This window comes from Mercenaria mercenaria, chromosome 13 (assembly GCF_021730395.1).
Source record: "Mercenaria mercenaria strain notata chromosome 13, MADL_Memer_1, whole genome shotgun sequence".
NCBI classification, from domain to species: domain Eukaryota; kingdom Metazoa; phylum Mollusca; class Bivalvia; order Venerida; family Veneridae; genus Mercenaria; species Mercenaria mercenaria.
The window spans coordinates 63,965,965-63,985,348 of NC_069373.1; the positions used below are offsets into that span (position 1 = coordinate 63,965,965).

Sequence of the window (19,384 nt, forward strand, 5' to 3'; positions counted from 1 at the left end):
CGGCTAATGTGAGAGGGTCGTCACCAATGCACCATTTCAATGATATATCACTAAATACACTAAACCTTCAGACCGAGGCTAGTATGTGAGTTTCCTTTGAACGAGGATAATGTGTGATGACTGCCACTATACGCACTTCAGTGTACAAAGAAGCTAGTTCCTACATTGACATACTGTAATTAGAACGATGTATGTGGGTGATGTCAGTCACTCCCTATTCTGTTTTCTGGATGTACTATCAAAGACGAATGCAGACAGATTAAATTTTTATTTTGAAATAAACAAAAGGGTCCTAACAAATGATACGAGTAACGAGTGTTCAAGTCTCGTTGTGGTAAGGACAAAACTGTCCGTCCTTGGTCTTTAAACGAACTTCAATTAAATTGCTTGGTCTTTAAACGAACTTCAGTGTAGTTGAAAGAAAAATATCTACGCCTATATAATTATTCGTTTCCGATTTTCACCTGATATTATAATTAAAATTTACACTATTCTATAAAGAAAAAGTTTCGAAAATAAATCACAGTATGAAAGACACGCAATAATTAGCTCTTGATTTACGGCGCAAGTTTATGATTTATTGTAGGGGTATGTTCAAAACGAATTTATTGGAGTGACAGTTTCAATAAACGATTTTACAATAAGAAAACTATTATTTTAATTGAATGTCATTGCAGTGAAGTATGTATGAATACATAATGATGTAAGCTCGACTTTTCAATGGCAGGACGAATAGTAGTCAATTAAATTTTTTTTAAAGGGGACCACTCCCAGATGCTCAATTAAAGATATACAATGGCCATCTTTCACTAAAATATTTTATCTTTACATATTTGCAAATGTGTAAAATCCTCATCAAATGTATTTTACTTTACTAAATATATATAGTAAGTCTGCATATAGAGATACATTTATAATTAAATGTCATGTAGTAACAGCCGAGTGTGAAAAAAAAATCAGTCAGTGTTTAAGTGGTATTACACATTTATACTGTGTAATTCTATTCATGTATACGGTTTGTACTATGCATAGTACTGTCAATACATGTAATAATTTAGTAAAAAATATTCGTACCCAAACTGCCGATTAACGGTTACACTTTCATACCAAATGTTCTAAAAACGAAGAAATTTGTCATACATATTTGAATTTCTTCACACTGGTGCTACATTTAAGCCTCGTTCTTGTCATCGCGATGCTGTTTATAAATTTCAACAGTTCCTGAACTATTTTCTCAAAATAATTATGAGAATTCAATTTCTTTCAGCCTAAACCCGGGGACTCAAAATTTATACCACTAGTATCTTTTTATCAAGAGAAATATTTAAACAATAAAACTCTTTAAAATGTTTTCAACTTAATTCATATTAGAAAAATCTGCATAAACATTAAAACGATTTTGTTTTTCGTCAGTTGCCCTTCTTTCGAGTTTTTGCTAGTCAGGCAAAAGGTGTAGGCATGAACAAACTAAATAGCCGGCCTTCTTTATTCTTCTTTATTATATATAAAACTGACAAATTTCCAATAGCTCTAGGACCTTTATTAGATATCTGTAACTTACATTTTCTTGAAGAATATTGTCAATGCTGATTAAAAGTCAAAAGAAAAGTAAGGGTCATGTTTGATGCAAGAAAAATATTTTCAGTGTTACACACTTTCTGCGAAATCAGCTAAAAATGAGACCCAAAACTGTAGTGTTGGTGTGTGACCTAAGATCTCATGATACCTTGTAAAGCAGTCTGTCCAGCATTTTTCGCGAAGCCTGCTTTTATATATAGCGGTTTGTAGGGTGTAATAGATAGGGTGATTTTGTTTTGCAATTTATAAATTATCTTACTGGCATATACTGACTGCAGGACTGACATTCTGAGCATGTTTGAGGTGTTTTCTTTGAAAACCGAAGGTTCCTGGTGAGGACTTAAATAGTGTGTGTATGATCAACGGCAGGCAGTGTTCTAAAGCAGGTGAAAGAAATTAAAAAAGCTGAATAATTTTGAAAAAATTATCTTTTGTTTTAATTTATCGTAAAAACTATCGGGTGCACGTTTTATTGGAGTTTTCTTCTCAAATAAACAAATATAGACCAAAAATATCCATTAAATCAGTGTGTATGTTTAAGCAATAATAGGCAGTGAAAACTTTGAAAGAAATTATAGAACCTAATGTTTTGCAAAAAAGTATTAGTTATTCTGATTTCCTCATATGTCGCGTTCTTTCCAATATTTCATAAATTGATTAGTAGTAACTGCAGCAACTATTAGTGTTTTGAGCGCTTTGATTTACAATGTAATAGTTGAATTAAATTGACGTTGAAAGTTGCAACTGCGCAATGTCACCACAACAGATTAGTTCCTGAACCTTATTTTTTCATTTTAAAGCTTTGAATGAAACCAGTCTAAATCTTAAATCCAGTGCAATCTCAGAGAACATATGTAAAGTAAACCGGCTTTAGTCAAAAACTGAAATTGCTCTTTTACAGCACCAGTCCATCTCCGCGTTTATAGTGTTAAACTGTTTTAGAAGGTCATTGTCAGGAAGCCGGGTTAAAAAAGTATGGTATCTATTGCAGAACTATATTCAAAGTCGGTGTTATGAGAAGGAAAAAATGCCCTGGCTGGAACCATCTCATCCATATTATAATTTATTTATATCTGAAAGGTTTTAGTATACCGTGGCACATTATCATCCAGATTAAAGTTCAACGCCACAAGGATCAAAGTTCTGTACTTTATTGTTTGATATCTTGTTTTCTTGTTTTAACAATGGTCATATCACTACAGGTGTGCAGAGCCTATAGACTGCATCTTTGGGGTGAAACGAACGTCTACGGCCTAATGTGTTGTGAATGTGTTTGTGATTTTAAGTTGTACAAATACCAGTGTCACTTTTTCAGTTTTACGATTTTATTGAAAGAGGCACCACAAAATAACTGTATTCTTTTGTATTTCCATGATGGCAGTTATACATGATTTACATGAAAATTATGAGATATACCAAGAATATAGTTTAAAATTGACAGTGACATATATTAGGCCAAGACAATGTGTTTAATGTCTTTACATTTTATTGAATTAATGTAGTAATATGTACATAAATCAGTGTATTTAGTTAAATTTCAATCGCATTTTGTTTCTACAGTGCAAGACAGTTATTCATCTATATTCTTAAAACTATACCGAAAAGAGATTGACTGAATAAGTTTGCAGATAAAGTTGTGAAAACACACTTATTCAGGAAGGGCCTAAATTGTCTACCCGAAAACTTGTAGTATAGCTGTATATTATTTGTATTATAAGAATGATTTTCATGAAGCTTTTTGTGGGCGAAAAAAGTTGGTCACTAGGTCGTGGTGGGTCTTTAAAGATAACACGATATCTTTGACAGCTATAAGCATTGCTATATATATGTCCTTTCTATGTTTAGATCTGGAGTCAAAACGGTCTTGAAAAAAACATTTTGTCCGTTAGCAAGACTGTTTATAACAACATTGGCTTCTTTGGAGCATAATTTATGTTTTAAAATCTTTAAGCTAAAGAACAGTCTGAAAATGTACGAAGGCCGATCAATAAATAATCGGAAAAGTGCTTCAATATTTTTCTTTCTGATCCTGATTTAAGAAAGTTTGAAAATCTGATAAATCTTAGATTGTTGAATCTGAATACTTAAATCACACATATCAAAACATAAACATTATTTATCTTTTCTAAGGTAACGTCACTAGCACTAAAGCGGCCCAACGTCATTATGACGCTGTCATATCAACTAAAATTAATCAATACAATTCGTGATTACCATTTGTTCCATTGCTTCTCGCCATTACATGTATTTTATAATCCTTCCTGCGAGCAAATAACAAGAGCTGTCAGTAAAACAGCACAATCGACTTTTCTCAGTGCTTGACTCTGAATTAGAGCTTTGCCAGTAAAATATTTATGAAATTTTAACCAAACAATTCTAAGTTAAAAGGGGCATAACTCTGTCAAAATTCAAATCAGAATTATGGGATTGTTTCTCCTGGTGAAGACTTTGATAGTAAATAACCATTTTAAGTTTCAAGTCAATAGCTTTGTTAGTACGGCGACGCCGACGCCGACGCGAGGGCAATAGCTATACTATATCTTCGAAAAGTCGAGGAAAAAACTGTTATGTATAATATTCTTTTAGTATTGATGAAATGGGGCACTGAACTGTGATGCATCGATTCATTTTACTGAGCTTTTTAATTTTCAATACGTAACTGGACGCTAGTCCCAAAACCCCAAAATCCCACCGCTAAGATTTTTTTCTTTTCTTTAGGGATAAGTATCTCTGGTGTTTTTCAGCATATTTTCTTTTTTTTTCTGCTAATTTTCTATTCAAACACAAAATATTTCAGCTTTAATAAATCAACACCGAGTTTCAGGCGATGACCAACCAAATATGCCAGCAACACATTTTAATGATGTCACATTCATAATTTGACGTTATTGGCGAAACACTTACAATTCACGTCAATATTCACCAAGTTAAACGTAGCTTTGAAAATAATTAAGTGGTACGTAATGGTTTTGCGAATGAAAGGTAGAAAAAGAGCCAAAATTGGGCCGGATGACGTCATATGATAACAAGTTTGACATATCAACTTAACATTCCCTTTATATAACCGTTTCATTGATTTTTGATGATACATGTACACAATGTATGTGAAGAAATCAGGGCATTTTCGCGGGAGTTTATCGAATACTCCTCGTATATATTCAAACTTTGGCTTATATTGCAATAGACACAGACAACAATCATAGCACGTACAATATTGCAACTCAGGAGTTAAAGAAAAACAAAAATGAAAAGAAAACTTTATTTAGAAACAGAAGTATAAAAAATCAACAGATTACACGCATAAAATTCATACTAGCTGAAATCGTACAAAGTCTTTAAAATATATACAATGTTGCTTTATGTTTAAATAAAATCTCTGATTGTTGCAAACATATTATAAAGGTTAAGTAGTAAGAACTATCACAGGAAATTATCACAGTATATAAGTAAATTATCAAAGAATAAATGTAAACATTTTATAAAATTAAAATAGCACTTCTCGTACCCTCGTGTAGAAACCAATATCATTAAAGTAGTCGAATTTTACACTTTTGCACAAAGAATATTTATGTAGTAAACATATTTTATTTAACAAACATTTAGTCCAGTCCATTGATTCGAATGTTTTACGCAGTGTCTAGATCGTTCACAACGCTATCTGGTCTGTCCGGCGCAACAGCAACCGACGACTTTCTGGCATTCTGCGGCAGTCGTGGAATAGGTGCAGGCTTTTTCCATTGTTTCGCGTTACTACCGCCTAGAGATGTTGGTGCGTCAGCAGCAAAAGCTGGTTTCGGAGTTACCGCAGCTGCATTAGATCCAAACATTGGCTGTGGCGACATACCAAACATACCAGTTGGCGCGTTGGGAGCAACAGCCGGCATCGGTGTAGAAGTTTCACTTCCAGGAATACTGGAGAACTGAGGGGAAGTTGCACCAGAGTTGAGAGCTTTTTCTAACAATTTGCCCCAGTTTGCTACTGGCGCTGGACTTACTGGGCTTGTAGAAGTACTAGTCGTTCCTGGTTCTGGGCTTGTAGTAATATACCGTTTAGCTGGTTCGACCTTTTTATTTGGTGCGGTCGTGCTAGGATTTGGAGCCGGATGTGGTGATACCGGACCATTTTCTGTTGCTTTCTGGACCAGTTTCGACCAGTTATTCACAGCTATTTTCTTCTGTTCTGTCAATGGTGCAACGGTCATTGGTGAAACTGTACCTTTCTTAAAGAAAGACCCAGACGTTGAAGGCGTTGGGCTACTTGGTTCGTCGTCTGAAAACATTACTGGGGAGTTGACGGAAACCACAGAGTTTCTTCCACCATCGTCCCAAGCAGATTGACGCCGGGAATCCATTGACACAAACGATGTTTCAGTAGTATTTCTCCTCAAAGCCGTAGTATTGAATTTAGTATTGGAGACTAAGGATAAACTGGGATCATCTTCAGCAGCTGCTCGTTCTTTCTCTTTCTGCTTCTTCTTTTTTAGGCATATGATAAGAATTATAAGTCCAATTAGCAGCAACGCACCGCCTGCAGCGGCTGCAATAATTATCAGTGGTAATCCTGCGGCCTCTTCTTCGACATCTTTGCAGAAATAAAAATAACCAACAAACTGACACTCATCACCGCCCATTGCAGTAGCACAGTAGTAGATGAGAGTGGATTCTAAGATCCGTTGAGCCTCTTGTTCACCAATTCTATCATAATCACGAATACATGCTTCAAGGAAGTGATCGATGGTACCGCTTGAAAGAACGCTGCAAGTGGTTGAAATATTGTCATTTTTAATGACATCAAGGCAAGCTGTTGCTGCTGCTGTATAGTTAGTGAGAACGCTATTAGAGCTACTTCTACCATAGGCAGTTAATGTGTTCGCAGTGGAAATGTCTGGTACAGGAATAGACGACGGAACCCATGGATTTGAAGCACCGGTCAGTCCTGAAATAAGATAATTGATCCACATAAATGAATTTCTATATAATGCTTATCAGAATGAACATACGGCTTTATTTTAATGCTCTAGTTTTACAAGGTGGCATTATCAGGTAAAAATGACATTGGATTAGAACTACATTTTCTGATAGACAGAACTTTAAGAATTTTAAATTAAGTAAAAACAAAACTGTATAAAATTATTCTATGTACTAAAAATATAAAAAAATAAATAAAAAAAAACAAACGTTTTCACGGAATAACACTTACATATCAAATACGGATTTACAGTAATCATTTCACAAAAATATAGTCGTACAGAAATCATTTTACAAAAAAGCATTTACAGTGGTCAAAATTTTATTCATAATTATGAGGCTTCGAACATTTTTATTTGCCTTACCTGATATTGTTCCGGCGACTGTGCCCGTGACTGAACCTGAGTTTGTGCCATCATTTGTGCTGTATGTCGTTATTGATGTCGTAGTTCCATTTCCTTCATCAAATGTTATTGATAACATCATACTTGCGTCAGACGACGTAGAATCATCACAATAGTTATCCATATCGGATATCGATTCACTCAGTGTCTTCGTTTCGGTCCAGGATCTCAAACAGTCAAAGGAAACTTGTGCAGAAGTTGTTGTTGTCATTGTTATTTCACTGACGTCAACTGTTCCACCTACATTCATATTTGAAATGGAGTAGTCCTGCACATTATTATCTGAGATAAGGTATACGACCGCTGATCCGTCATCACTCCAAGAGAACGCAAGATAGTACCAAGTGTCAATATCAAGCATTAGCGTAGTTGTATACGGTATATCCCAGTCTATTACTAAATAGTCGCTGTCAACTCTAAAATCGATGTTTTGACTGCCAGCATCAATCGTTAGTAGCGGATGAGTTAGTGTGGATCGCTTCTTCGAAGCTTTAGAGGACTTAACCCAGTAGCTAGAGGTAAATTTGGTAAGACCCTGCTCCACAGTAAAGCCATTGACAGTGAACCCTTCACCACCTGAAAGTGATAGCGAATAGCCACCTGACGATAGGAAATCTTCAGAATCAGTGTGGTTGGTGAAGATCTGACCTGAACCTGTACCATACCGTTCACGTAGACATTTTCCGGCATATTCGCTTGATAAATCATCTTTGTTTAATGTTCCAGTATCACTGGTGCACTGGAAATCTTGAGTCCAGTCATTATCAGGTTTTCCGAGTAATCCAGAATTTGCTTTTGCATCGCCTGATGATACCTCTGCAGTTGTAACTAACCCCATATCAGAGTCAAACACAATAAATGATGAACTTCCGACTGTAACTTTAACATAGGGGTATTCTGTCATTTCTACGGTAACACCACTACTTGATGAAGTGTTCGGGAATAATACATCTATACCGTCTACTTTCACGGTCACATTTTGTCCTGTATCTTCAGCATGCTGTATCATTATACTAGAATCACCTTTTCGTACCGCAAATTCTTTCATGTAACGGCATCTATTATCACCAAGACAGGGCACAAATAGAGCCTGTGCTTCCATCGATGAAGTTTTGAGAAGAGAATAAACACCTGGCGCTACGTGTGTGTAAGACACGCCCTCAAAGTTTGTGACATAAGATCCATAGATAATTCCGTAGTAACTGGAAGATGACTTCGGAGTTGCTGTTGAATACTCACATTCTTTACCATGCCAGTTTTCTGAACAAGCGTCACATGTGTAATCTGATGTCATGTTCATACTAGAGGACGTCAAATACGTTTGCCAGAAGTCGCTTACTGTGCTTGATCCAGCGTAGTGTTTTGGATGGCAATTGCAAACACCAAGTCCTTCATCACAGACGCCAAATGTATTGCAAGCTCCAAGGGGACCTATCGGGCAGATAGAATCGCAAGACTGACCCCAATGAGTGTCAAAACAGACGCATGTGCCATTATCAACGGTACCAAAAACGCAAGTAGTACAATTGTCACCACTAGCGCCTATGTAAGTTGATACTGAACTCATAACATTACACAAACTCGCTAACGGGTTGGTTGATGAATTTGATAAGCTTATATACAAGTCCGCCGCACTTGCCAGTACCGCTTCTGCCTGTGCTTGGTCACCGGTAGCAGTTATTTCTTGAACACACAGAGCTTCGTACACGTCAGTTAAAACATCCATACTTGAGCCAATTATCGACAGTGAGAAGTTACTAATCAAATTGTCACACATTTGTTGTGCAGCAAGAAGTGCTGCAGCTGACAATTCATCTTCAGTTGTCAATCTTGGTGCATCGAGGTCTTTGTCTTCTGAGAGGTCAAGACTTGACTTTGCCCACACTGGCGGAGTTAAAAGGTTAACCGGTACCATATTATCACCTTGTCTATCCTCATAGGCTGTTAATCCAATTCCTTCATTAAATGTCCAGCTATGCCAGACATTGCTAGTGTCATCAGTAATCATTTTGCGGAAATTGTTTGTGATGACGGTCGGATTGTGAGGCCTGTTCCAAATGCGTACTTCATCAATGTATCCAGTGTAGTCACCCATGCTTATTGATACACCTAAGTCCGGTGTAAGCTGACCAAGTGTTAATGTTCCTCCACTGTTAAACACGTCAGTAGTGAGTGGTACAGCTTTTACTGTGGAAACACCTGAAAAGAAGACAAAAATAATACTTCATAAAAATGCTTTATAAACACGTTTTGCTTAACAATTTACTTATGACAAATACAGTCAGTACATAAAACAACAGAAAATTGTAAAAGAAATAACATACTCTTTTAAGTCTCCACAGAATAACAATTTTATGTGATTTATGAGTTTCTCCACTTTCCGTAATAAATGAACAACTTACCAGTATCATTTGTAAGGTAGACTTCGAGAATCTGTGCGTCATCTCTCCAAGCCAGACTGATCTGATTCCATACATCTAATTCCAATGGAAGATTTGTTAGATGATAGACACCAGGTAGTGCAACAATCATACCATCTTTGTGATTGATCAAAGTTATATAATTGCCGTTTGCATCATCGTAGGTCAACAGTATACCACCATGATCTGTCGGTTTAGCATGCATCTCAACAGTAAAGTCAGAATCTGGTAACGGTAAATCTGTCACAGATACACCATTACCGTCGTATTTAAAGCAGTTTGATTCCATCGCTGAAAGATATCTGTCTTCAATTAGTTCCATGAAATCTGTGTCGTTATAAGCAGAATTGTTCAGGAACTGAGAAAATGTTTCAGTTGTTTGGTTTAATTTGCAGCTGCTCGATATAGTCTGCGAAGGGTCTATGCATAAGGACTGTCTGCTAATACTACAGTTTGCTGCTATAATTGCCTTTTCTGTATTACAGGATGTGAGAACGCCTGTAATTTGAGACTGTCGTGAAGTCCACTCTGTCATTGGTATAGACAATGTAGACAAAAGGCGATCGCTTATCGATGACATTTTAACAGCAATATCAGAACCTTTCATTGTCATTTTCAATGTTGTTGGGGAATCAAGTTTTAATATCATATCGCCAAGTTCAAATTCATCGTATACCGTAATATTAGGACTTGTGGAAGACATAATTTCAACACTTGTGCCCGTAAATCTTTCATAGCTAACATAGTAACTTTCGCCGCCATGTTCCAGTACAAAGCCAATCAAACAGACGTGGAAGACATCCTCAGAATTACAAACTCCAAATCTGCCTTCGAGTGAGATGTCTAAATCGTTAATCGTCATCAGATTAAAATATCCTCTTTGAGGCATATCTAATATGATTCCGTCAAATGTTGACAGCTGCCCTATCATGTTAACCTGTGCTACAAGCGTTGTAGCATTATCACCAAGAGGGTCAAATGTGGATGTATATACTGTACAGTCGTCTCCTGACCATCCAGAGGAGCATGTGTCACATGCAGTGCCAGTCCAACGTCCCCAACACTGACAGTTACCGCCTACATCGCACTCGCCTTGACTGTTACATGGGTTGGAGGCTCCTCCCGGACAGACGCCATCACAACTTGTACCATAGTAGCCATAGTAACAAACACATTCCGTACCCGTTTTATAACCAAAATCACAGTCTGAGCATTTTCGTTCAAGCCAAGCTGGTTTATCGACGCTTAATGCACACAAGACATCGTAGATGTTATCAACATTGCCTCCAGTTACACCACACAGAGACGTGTAGTCGGCCATAGCCATCGTTGTGTCAGAGATATTTCCTGTATTTGTTGCAATTATCATACACGTTTGCTTGAACCACCATCTGATAAAATCGGATACCCCTCCACAGTTGGAAGAAACACTGCCTGAGTCGAAGAAATTTCCACACATTGTTTCAACATTTGCATCAATATTTATTGTTGAGTAAACTTCGCTGACTGTTGTTCTCAAAGGTTGCAGACCAAGATCTGAAACAATCCATTCTGGAGATTGCCAGGGTGCAATTGGTAAAACCATGTTATTTCCATTGATCTCTTCGTAAGCTACTGCACCAACACCTTCAGAGAATGAAATCAATGACGCCAACTCAGATGAAAAGCCTGAAACCTTCGTGCTAAGGAGGTGTGCCTGGTATATTAAAGAGTTTGGTATCGGGTTCTTCCAAATAGAGAATTCGTCGATCAATCCTGTAAAATACTGTGATCCAAAAGTATATGGATTACTGCCAACTGATGGCATGTATTCACCTAGCATAATAGTACCATCACTTTCAAATATACTGCCACACTCAAAGTTCACTACCTCCTGTGTCAATTTGGAATCAGTACCAAAATGGAAAAGATCAACTGTCCCTTGAGTCCGCCTAAATGTTAATATCAACTGGTTCCAAACATTTAGTTCAGGCGATATCGTACTTTCTACAAAACTGGTATCGCACTGAAACGTTATTGGATCCGAGTTTAAGACGGCGAACGTAGTGTTCTTTGCATATGACACGATGTAACCACCCAAAGCTAAAGGTTTGAAATAAAGCGACAAACTGAAATCAATAACAGAAATGTTGAAATCAGCTGGATATGACATTGGTACAGATATGCCAGCGGTCCTGTCAAATTTAAGAGCGTATCCTGTAATATTTGATCCGTCACCAACAGGAGCATTCAAAGCATCCAGAATTATGCTACTTGAAAGTCTGTAATTAGTAACGATGTATTCGTTGATTTCACTTGTGGTCATCGAAGAATAGTCCTTGCCATTTCCGTTACATTTATCAAATACTCCGGATCCAACTTGACATATTGTTGAAGAGGAAACGACAGACGCTTGCAGAAACTGTTCCTGAACAAGAACTTGTACTGTGATGCTTCCAATACCGGTGATAGTTACGCTGATATCTGTTAAAGAATCCTGTGTTACGGTCATGGACGCACTAAAAACGTTCGTAATGTCGTCAAGTATGATTTGCTTTCCATTCCTATATAGTACTGGATATATACCCTGCCCTGGTGCGGCAATGACCAGGTCATCAGTTGAGGAGGTAAGGGAAACTGCAGCAACACAAGATCCATAATGGCAACTTACTTGATATACATGAATATCTACACCCATCAAGGAAGAACTAAATAACATAAATGCGCCTGTCTCACCAATGAACGAGATCTGCTGACCGTCAAATGTCATATAGTGTCCATTACTAGACACAGCTGCTACCTTCGACGAGGACGAGGACAAAGATGATGTACTTAGAATAGAACAATCTGGCCCAACCATATCGCCCGAAGAATCTGATGTGCAGGACGAACAGTCTAAGCTTCCACCCCAGTTCCACCAACAGTCACATGTACCATCGGAAAGGCATTCACCATGGAGACTACAAGGTGAATCCGAACTTCCTGGACATACACCATCGCAGTTTGCACCATAGTAACCTTCAAAACAGGAACATGTTCCATTGGAGTATTCAATACCAAACGTGCATGTTGTTGTACAAGAAGTTCCATTTTTATCTGTATCAGAAATGGCTGAGCAGAATGTGTCTATCTCAGAAGAGGCTGTTCCATGCTGTGATACGCCTAAAACTAGAGCATCTAATATAGCATTGTACCCCGAGGTTTTATATTCTGTGACTGCCAAATTTTGTAGACAATTTAAGTAAAAGAAATTTCTTGTACTGTTGCTAATGCTGATGCCATCTGTGGCTGTGGTTATCGATAAACAGAATGTACTTGCTTCCGTTTCCCATGTGTCATTGTTGAAGTACGTCAGTGCAAAATCTGGTGTATAGCTGCTTATATAATCTAAATCTGAGATAATCCATTCGGGAGCCTTCCATGGGTATTCTGGAAGAGAAAGGTCTAAATTACCGATGTTGTCACTGGTCAATGTGCCATCTCCTTCGTCAAATTGAAGGGCGAACAATAAACTACCAGATGCCGTAGCTGGATCCATTTGCCAGAGTTCACTCACTTGACTCTCCTCTACTGTTAGGTTCCATATCATGAAATTTTCTAAACTACCATCAAATCCATTTGGTAAATCATACTGTTTACTGTCAAACGGCATGTTCCAATGACCGATAGTGAGAGTACCCGTAGACTCAAACAAGGCTGGATTTATTTCAAAATCGCCTGTTGTTGACACTGTTCCGTCTTTGTCAATAACATAAACTGTGCTTGTTCCATCATCATTATCGTAAGCAAATACCACTTTATTCCAGGCGTCTTCGTCTAATGCAATAGCTGTATCATACATGGTTTCATTGCTGCCTACGTATGTGTGAACTTCAAGAGAAGATTCCCCGCTTACAAGAAGAAGTGATGACGATGAACTACTTGTGTACGAGAATATTACACCACTGTTGTTCGCTTCATTCTGTTTAACAAGTAGTTCTATGGTCATACTTGTAGTGGAACTGGTATCCAAGACCAACTCCCTGTCGAGGCTCGACTTACTGAAGTTCAATCCATAACCTCCTTGTGTCTGATATTTCAACAGGTCGTTTGAAAAGTAAATGATACTGTCACATTCATCCACGATAAACCTTGAAATATCCAAGTCCGTATCATTTGAGTATGTCTGCGTGTAAGCTGTCAGACTTATTGTGTTAGAACTTTGCGATCCTTGTGCGGATTGAATGCTTGATGTGTCATTACAAATGGCAAAAAGCGGAACTTCTGCATTGTATAAGTGATCAAGCCGGTCAGTAATATTTGCATACAGTCCTCCACTGAGCAAACCTGATGTCTGAGTAACCAGCGTATCAACCAATTCCAGAGTCAAGTGCAAATATTGACCTTCATTTCTGATATAGAACGTTACTATATCTTTTACTTCAAATGTTACTTCGAAGAAATTGGACCTATACACTTTGAATCCGTTGAAATATGCTGGTGTATCCAAAGTATCACTTACACCATTGATGTATATCATTGGCTTGGAATCATACTTTCTTTCGGACTGAACTGTAACTGTTGCGTATCCGTTGATACCATCTCCAATTCTAGCAGCTATGAAAGGAACACATGAATAATTCTGGTAGCAGGTAACAAATTTTCCTTCGATGATGATATTTTCTGAAATTGCCATCAACATAAGCTCACCTTGCGTTTTAACTGAATAGCTCAAACCATCAAATGTATAAATTATGCCTAATTGTCCCAGTACGGCAAGGGAAGTATTGTCACTGCCAGTAACATTATTGACAGCAATCTCGCAATCGGATCCATACCAGTCCTCCGAACATAAGCTGCAGTCGTCTGCCGGCATTCTGTTAATAGGGCAATTGCATTCGCCCGTGACGGAATCACAAGTACCATATCCACTACAAGGGTTTTGGACTCCGCCAGGACATATACCAGTGCAGGTTCCATTCCAATATCCATCATCACATTCACATGCGGACGTCGACGTTTCTCTCAAACCAAATGGACATTCAGGCCAGCAGTTTGTACCCATGTAAGGATACAAATTGAAATCATTTTCAAATTCAAGGCAAGTCCTCTCCGCTGGCCAGAAGGCGAGACCAAGTGTTGTCTGACAGTCGTCTGCAAATTGTGATATAGCATTCGCCATATCCTCTTCATCACCATCAGCATCAATACAGTCCCACATGGCTGCGCTCATCTTTGGAAGTAAGTCAGTTGTGCTGCAGTTACTGAAGAGGAGAATACATTGTGCTGAATAAAACAAAATATACTTTCTAAAAGCGACAGTTGATTCTACATAATTAACTGGCATGGTGGATGAAGAGAAAATATAAGAATTAAAACTTACTTTTAAACATTTATATTTAAATTCAGTTTAATTACCGGAAGTAAAGATCATGCTAGATCTGTTTTTAGGTAGGCACTAGTCCTCGAATGTCTACAATGGAAACTGAGGTATACGCGGAAATTTTACCACAAAGAAGAAAAATAGCATGTAGCAATTATTCAAATAGGCCAACGCAGAAACTTGAAACAAATTTTGATTTTAATTTCACTAAACCATATATTTTCAAAGCATTCTTGTATCAGAACAGAAGGAATTTCAGCTTATAAGAATGATAGGGCCGTATGCTTCAAGTAATATTAGAACGATTTGAAAATATTTGTGCTCAAGTCAATTGTTCTCGCTAAATCACACTTTTGATGACATTTTCGCAAGTAGAGAAATTTATCTAATATAGATTTCAAAGAAACGTTTCACAGTTGTAGATTCAAGTATTTTAAATGATATGGCCACATAAATGTAACGGTTGGTTGTGTATTTTTCCACAATTACAAACTGAATTCCATAAACTGCAGCTTATTGTATGCTATAATTTTGAATTAGCTGCTCTATTGTCGAATTAACCTTAAGAAAGACAAAAGTGCCAACTCATTAACACTTAATACACAGGGTAAAATAGCAACACTTATGATAGGCTACCAGGAAAAGGATAAATGGCGATCGAGATTTTCAATGATGTGTTTATTAAAGAAACTACTTACTTTGAAAGGGACGATGAAGTACTTTGGAAGACGTTCTGACAGAAAGTATCAAACGAGTATGTAATTGTTCTCTTTGGTCTGTTCAGTAGTCGCTTGCTTGTGTATTCTTCACTTTGTCTCTTCGGTCTGTTAGAAATAGACTGCTGAAGCCAAAAGCCAGATAAATCGTATTCATCATCAACTGAACGCCGCCGTCTTGACTTTGAACCTAATGAAGTCGAGTCGTATTGAGGGCTATCAGAAGGTCGCTGAGCGCAAGAACTCAACGGATCATTTTCAAACTGAATGTGTGTTCGTGCTTTCTTTCCAAAAACTTTCTTACGTTCATCTTCGTCCAGATCAATTTCCAAGTATCCATTTGCTGCAATAGATAAAATTTTATACTGTTTAAAGAGTTACAATCATCCTCTTACTCATTTTGACCACGATTATGAATTGAGAACAAAATCAGTCCGGCATGGAACGGACGTATATGATAATATTATTTGTTTCACATCGTTTTGCAACAGTATTTCTGTGAAACATTTTAACACGAGTAAAAACGCCTACATCTGTTTCAAGAAAAATATACAAGTCAGCTTAAAGTAAACAAATAAAATCTAGAAAGTAGATCGGAAGCACCGAGAACAAGGCAAACAGTGAAAATTGCAGACTCGGTTTGACTGAGTCTGTTCATGAGCAGTAATGCAAAATGCAACACTGTCCACGCCCGCTAGCACCGGCTTAAGCAGTATTCAACCTTCAAATCTAAATGAGTTGAAATCAATGATCACGAAGGACCAGAAAATTTAACAACACTGAGACGAAGTCGGGGCGACTTTTTACGGCCGCCACACAGCACTTAACACCCGCTGTTGTGAAGTAAATAAAATCTGGAAAGTAGATCCCTCGGAAGCACCGAGAACAAGGCAAACAGTGAAAACTGCAGACTCGGTTTGATCGAGTCTGTTCATGAGCAGTAATGGAAAATGCAACATTGCCCACGCCCCTTGGTGCTACGGGATTTTTGTATTGCTTGTTAACGCCATTTTTCAACAGTATTTACATTATGTAACAGCCGGCAGTTATCCTAACTAGTGTTCCTGGATTCTGTACCAGTACAATTTTCTGCAAGTAACTGTCATCTTTCCCACTTGAATCAGAGATGGAAGACGAATGATATCAGACACAATGTCTTTTATCATATCGTCACGGAGAACCTACGGCCCGCCCGGGAATCAAACTCACGGCCCCGCGATCCGTAGTTTTGCGTTCTCCCTACTGAGCTAAGTGGGCGGGCTGGGTGCTGGGGGAAGTTGCACAGTTCATTACTTCTCATAAACGATATTTATAAAAGCAATTATGGAACTATTTTGCTTGGATGCGTCCCTTCCTTTCGCAGGACCTACTTAAAAGTATGATTTACTTCTGACCTATACTTGGTTCGTCCGTCATACCGAACAAATACTTGGCCGGCAGAGCAAATTCCAATAAGACTCACCGATAGTTTACAAACAGAACGGGCAAAACTTACTAGTTTCACAATTAAACACTTACTATATGTTGTATCTTCATCAAAGTCGTAGTAATAAAACCTGATTTCACTGTTCTCCAGATATTCCTTCACTTCGTCTATCGGCTTCGAATATAGAGACGATATAGTGATTGCATCTAGTGCTCTGTTAAAGAAATAGACAATGAATTTATTCAAAACATATTATTACATAATTACATATTTATTTTAGGTTATCTTTTGACTACTTTGTGCAACTCAAATCACAAGAAATTATTTAATTTTTCGTCGTTGAAATATAATGTTTATTTTATGTTTTTCAGTTAAATACTGAAATTTATCAGTGAAATAAAAATTTCATTTTTTCACAGGTACGGAACTACACTTGAATGCGAAAGAATATGAATTATAAATGAAAGAAAATTCCTTGCAAAATATACCTCCGTAAATGAAAAATAAAAATATTCAACACTCACTGTGTGGCAAATCCAAGCGAATCATAGCAGCCAACAAATGAATCAACTTTCTTCCATTTTGGTACAGCCTGGCTTATTTGGAACTTTCCTATAGACAGAGATCCTCCATTATCGAAAGGTTTCTCCTTGAATTTATCAATTGTATATATCTGCGGTTTATTTCCAGTATTTTCGTTGAACACATACAGTACCATTCTTTTAAGCGATTTTGACCATGTTAATACAATTTGGTACCATTCATTGTCCTTTAGTTCTATATTGGAGTCCCACTTTGAGCTCTTCCCATACCAAAGAACAATTGTTCCGTCATTATAATCCAAACTGAAAGGCTTTTCCGTCTTGTATGAAAGTATAACACCATGGCAACCGGTACATGTCTTCAAATAGAACATTATTGTAACTTCGGAGGTTTTCTCAGCAAACAGTTTAAAGTTTTTGTAACTAGCACTCGCAGAGTTGCAGCACAGAGCATTGCCAGACACTTTGTTTGTGGTGTTGGTGTTATCGAAGTAATTCGTATTGCTGAAGTCCATGTCTGCCTTACACTAGAAATATAAGAAAAATGTAAGAATGAGGCAGTTTATTAAGGTTTACTGTTAGTTTAATAAAGTGTTCTCATGAAAAAAATGTTCAATGTATACTTGAAAATAAACCTTAAACAAATATAAGGTATTGCCTCTTTTTTAAATAAGAAACTGCACAACCTGTACTCAATTTTTAACGTCACAAAATATCTAGAAGCACGTTTTGACAAGCCCTAAACAAAACAGATTTATTTTAAGTGCCGCTCAATTTACATTTGCATAAATAAGATTTACTTCCCTCACTGAAATAAATAAATGAATGCTTACAGTTGTCCCTGTGTATCCAGGAATAGGTGTGGCACTTGTAAACTTCTCGTACTCGTGTGTATAAAGGTCTGCAACTTTTGACGGTACCCACTGACATAGACCCTTAGTATCCCAAAGGCTCGACATCAGTTTAATGTTAACGACAAAGAAACTGCTGCGTCTGGTGATTTCAATGTATAAATTAAGCGGCTTGATAGTCACAGTGATCGTTGAGGTGTCTTTGTTTGTTAGCCACATATCCCCTATTGTTTTGTCAATTATTGTTTTCTTCTTCCATACAGTTCCATCGATAAGGACTTTTGACTTGGCTTTTTTACTTTTCTTCGTTCTTTGTTTTGAGAATTCGAAATTGACGTAAGAACTTCTATACGTTATAAACACTTTATCGATATTGATCGATTTCTTCTTTTTCTTTTTCGTCATAGACTGTCGTATCTAAAATGAAAGCATATATATATAATTTCAAAAAGAACTGTACCAAAACTGTATATTACATACAATAATTGATTAAGAGGACAACTAAAAAATACGATGACCTTCGTTACGAGGATCACGATGGCTACAAGGATTACGACTGCTACGAAAACCATGACTGTCCTTTATTGAGTGACTAAGGCTTTAGATACTATCACTAAATGAATAGTATAGCTCTTCCACTAAATCAGTTAACTTAAGTGCTATTTGAATAATCTTGCATATTTTAAATTTACTCCGTGATTCTGTGACACTTTTTCCTCTGTATGTGAATTTAATAAATTTTGCTTACGAAACAAGGTTTCCACAATTTATAAATTAATGAGTTGATTTGAAAAGCGAATCAACGCAAAAAGTCTAAGTTAAATTGTAAACAAAACTAAATAGAAACGCTATATTTCATTTATATCAAAACATATATGGTGATAAATATTAAACATAAACAAAACAATACTGCAATAAATGTAAACAAAAATGCCAAAGTGGCGTTTACACCTGATCTTGTCTATTTGAAATTCAATATATGTATGACACATCAAATCATGAATGGTAACATTCATGTTTATTATTAAATATGTTCAGATGGAGGTAATTCAAGGGCTACTGATCATCAAGTTTTAATGTACAATATACATGTACAGTTTTTTCTGACAGATATAAATGTCAAGCAGAAGAAAGAAAA

General features: G+C 37.1%; 2 protein-coding genes across 2 annotated transcripts in view; both read right to left on the reverse strand.

The window, feature by feature from the left end:
* Positions 1-4,897: 4,897 nt before the first annotated feature.
* LOC123529924 (uncharacterized) lies at positions 4,898-14,586 on the reverse strand. Its single transcript, XM_045310521.2, has 3 exons — positions 9,353-14,586; positions 6,912-9,149; positions 4,898-6,514 (listed from the first exon to the last, which is right to left on the reverse strand). Exons 1-3 carry the CDS (start codon positions 14,559-14,561, stop codon positions 5,205-5,207), a joined length of 8,757 nt encoding a protein of 2,918 aa, XP_045166456.2. The 5' UTR covers positions 14,562-14,586; the 3' UTR covers positions 4,898-5,204.
* Positions 14,587-15,405: 819 nt separating this feature from the next.
* The window catches only part of LOC128547776 (uncharacterized), a 143,623-nt gene continuing 139,644 nt past the window's right edge, over positions 15,406-19,384 (reverse strand). The window contains exons 135-138 of the mRNA XM_053520948.1: positions 18,229-18,663; positions 17,378-17,922; positions 16,946-17,067; positions 15,406-15,770 (exon numbers count right to left, since the gene is read on the reverse strand). Of these exons, the coding sequence (XP_053376923.1) occupies positions 15,406-15,770; positions 16,946-17,067; positions 17,378-17,922; positions 18,229-18,663 (1,467 nt within the window). The remainder of the gene's footprint in view (positions 15,771-16,945; positions 17,068-17,377; positions 17,923-18,228; positions 18,664-19,384) is intronic.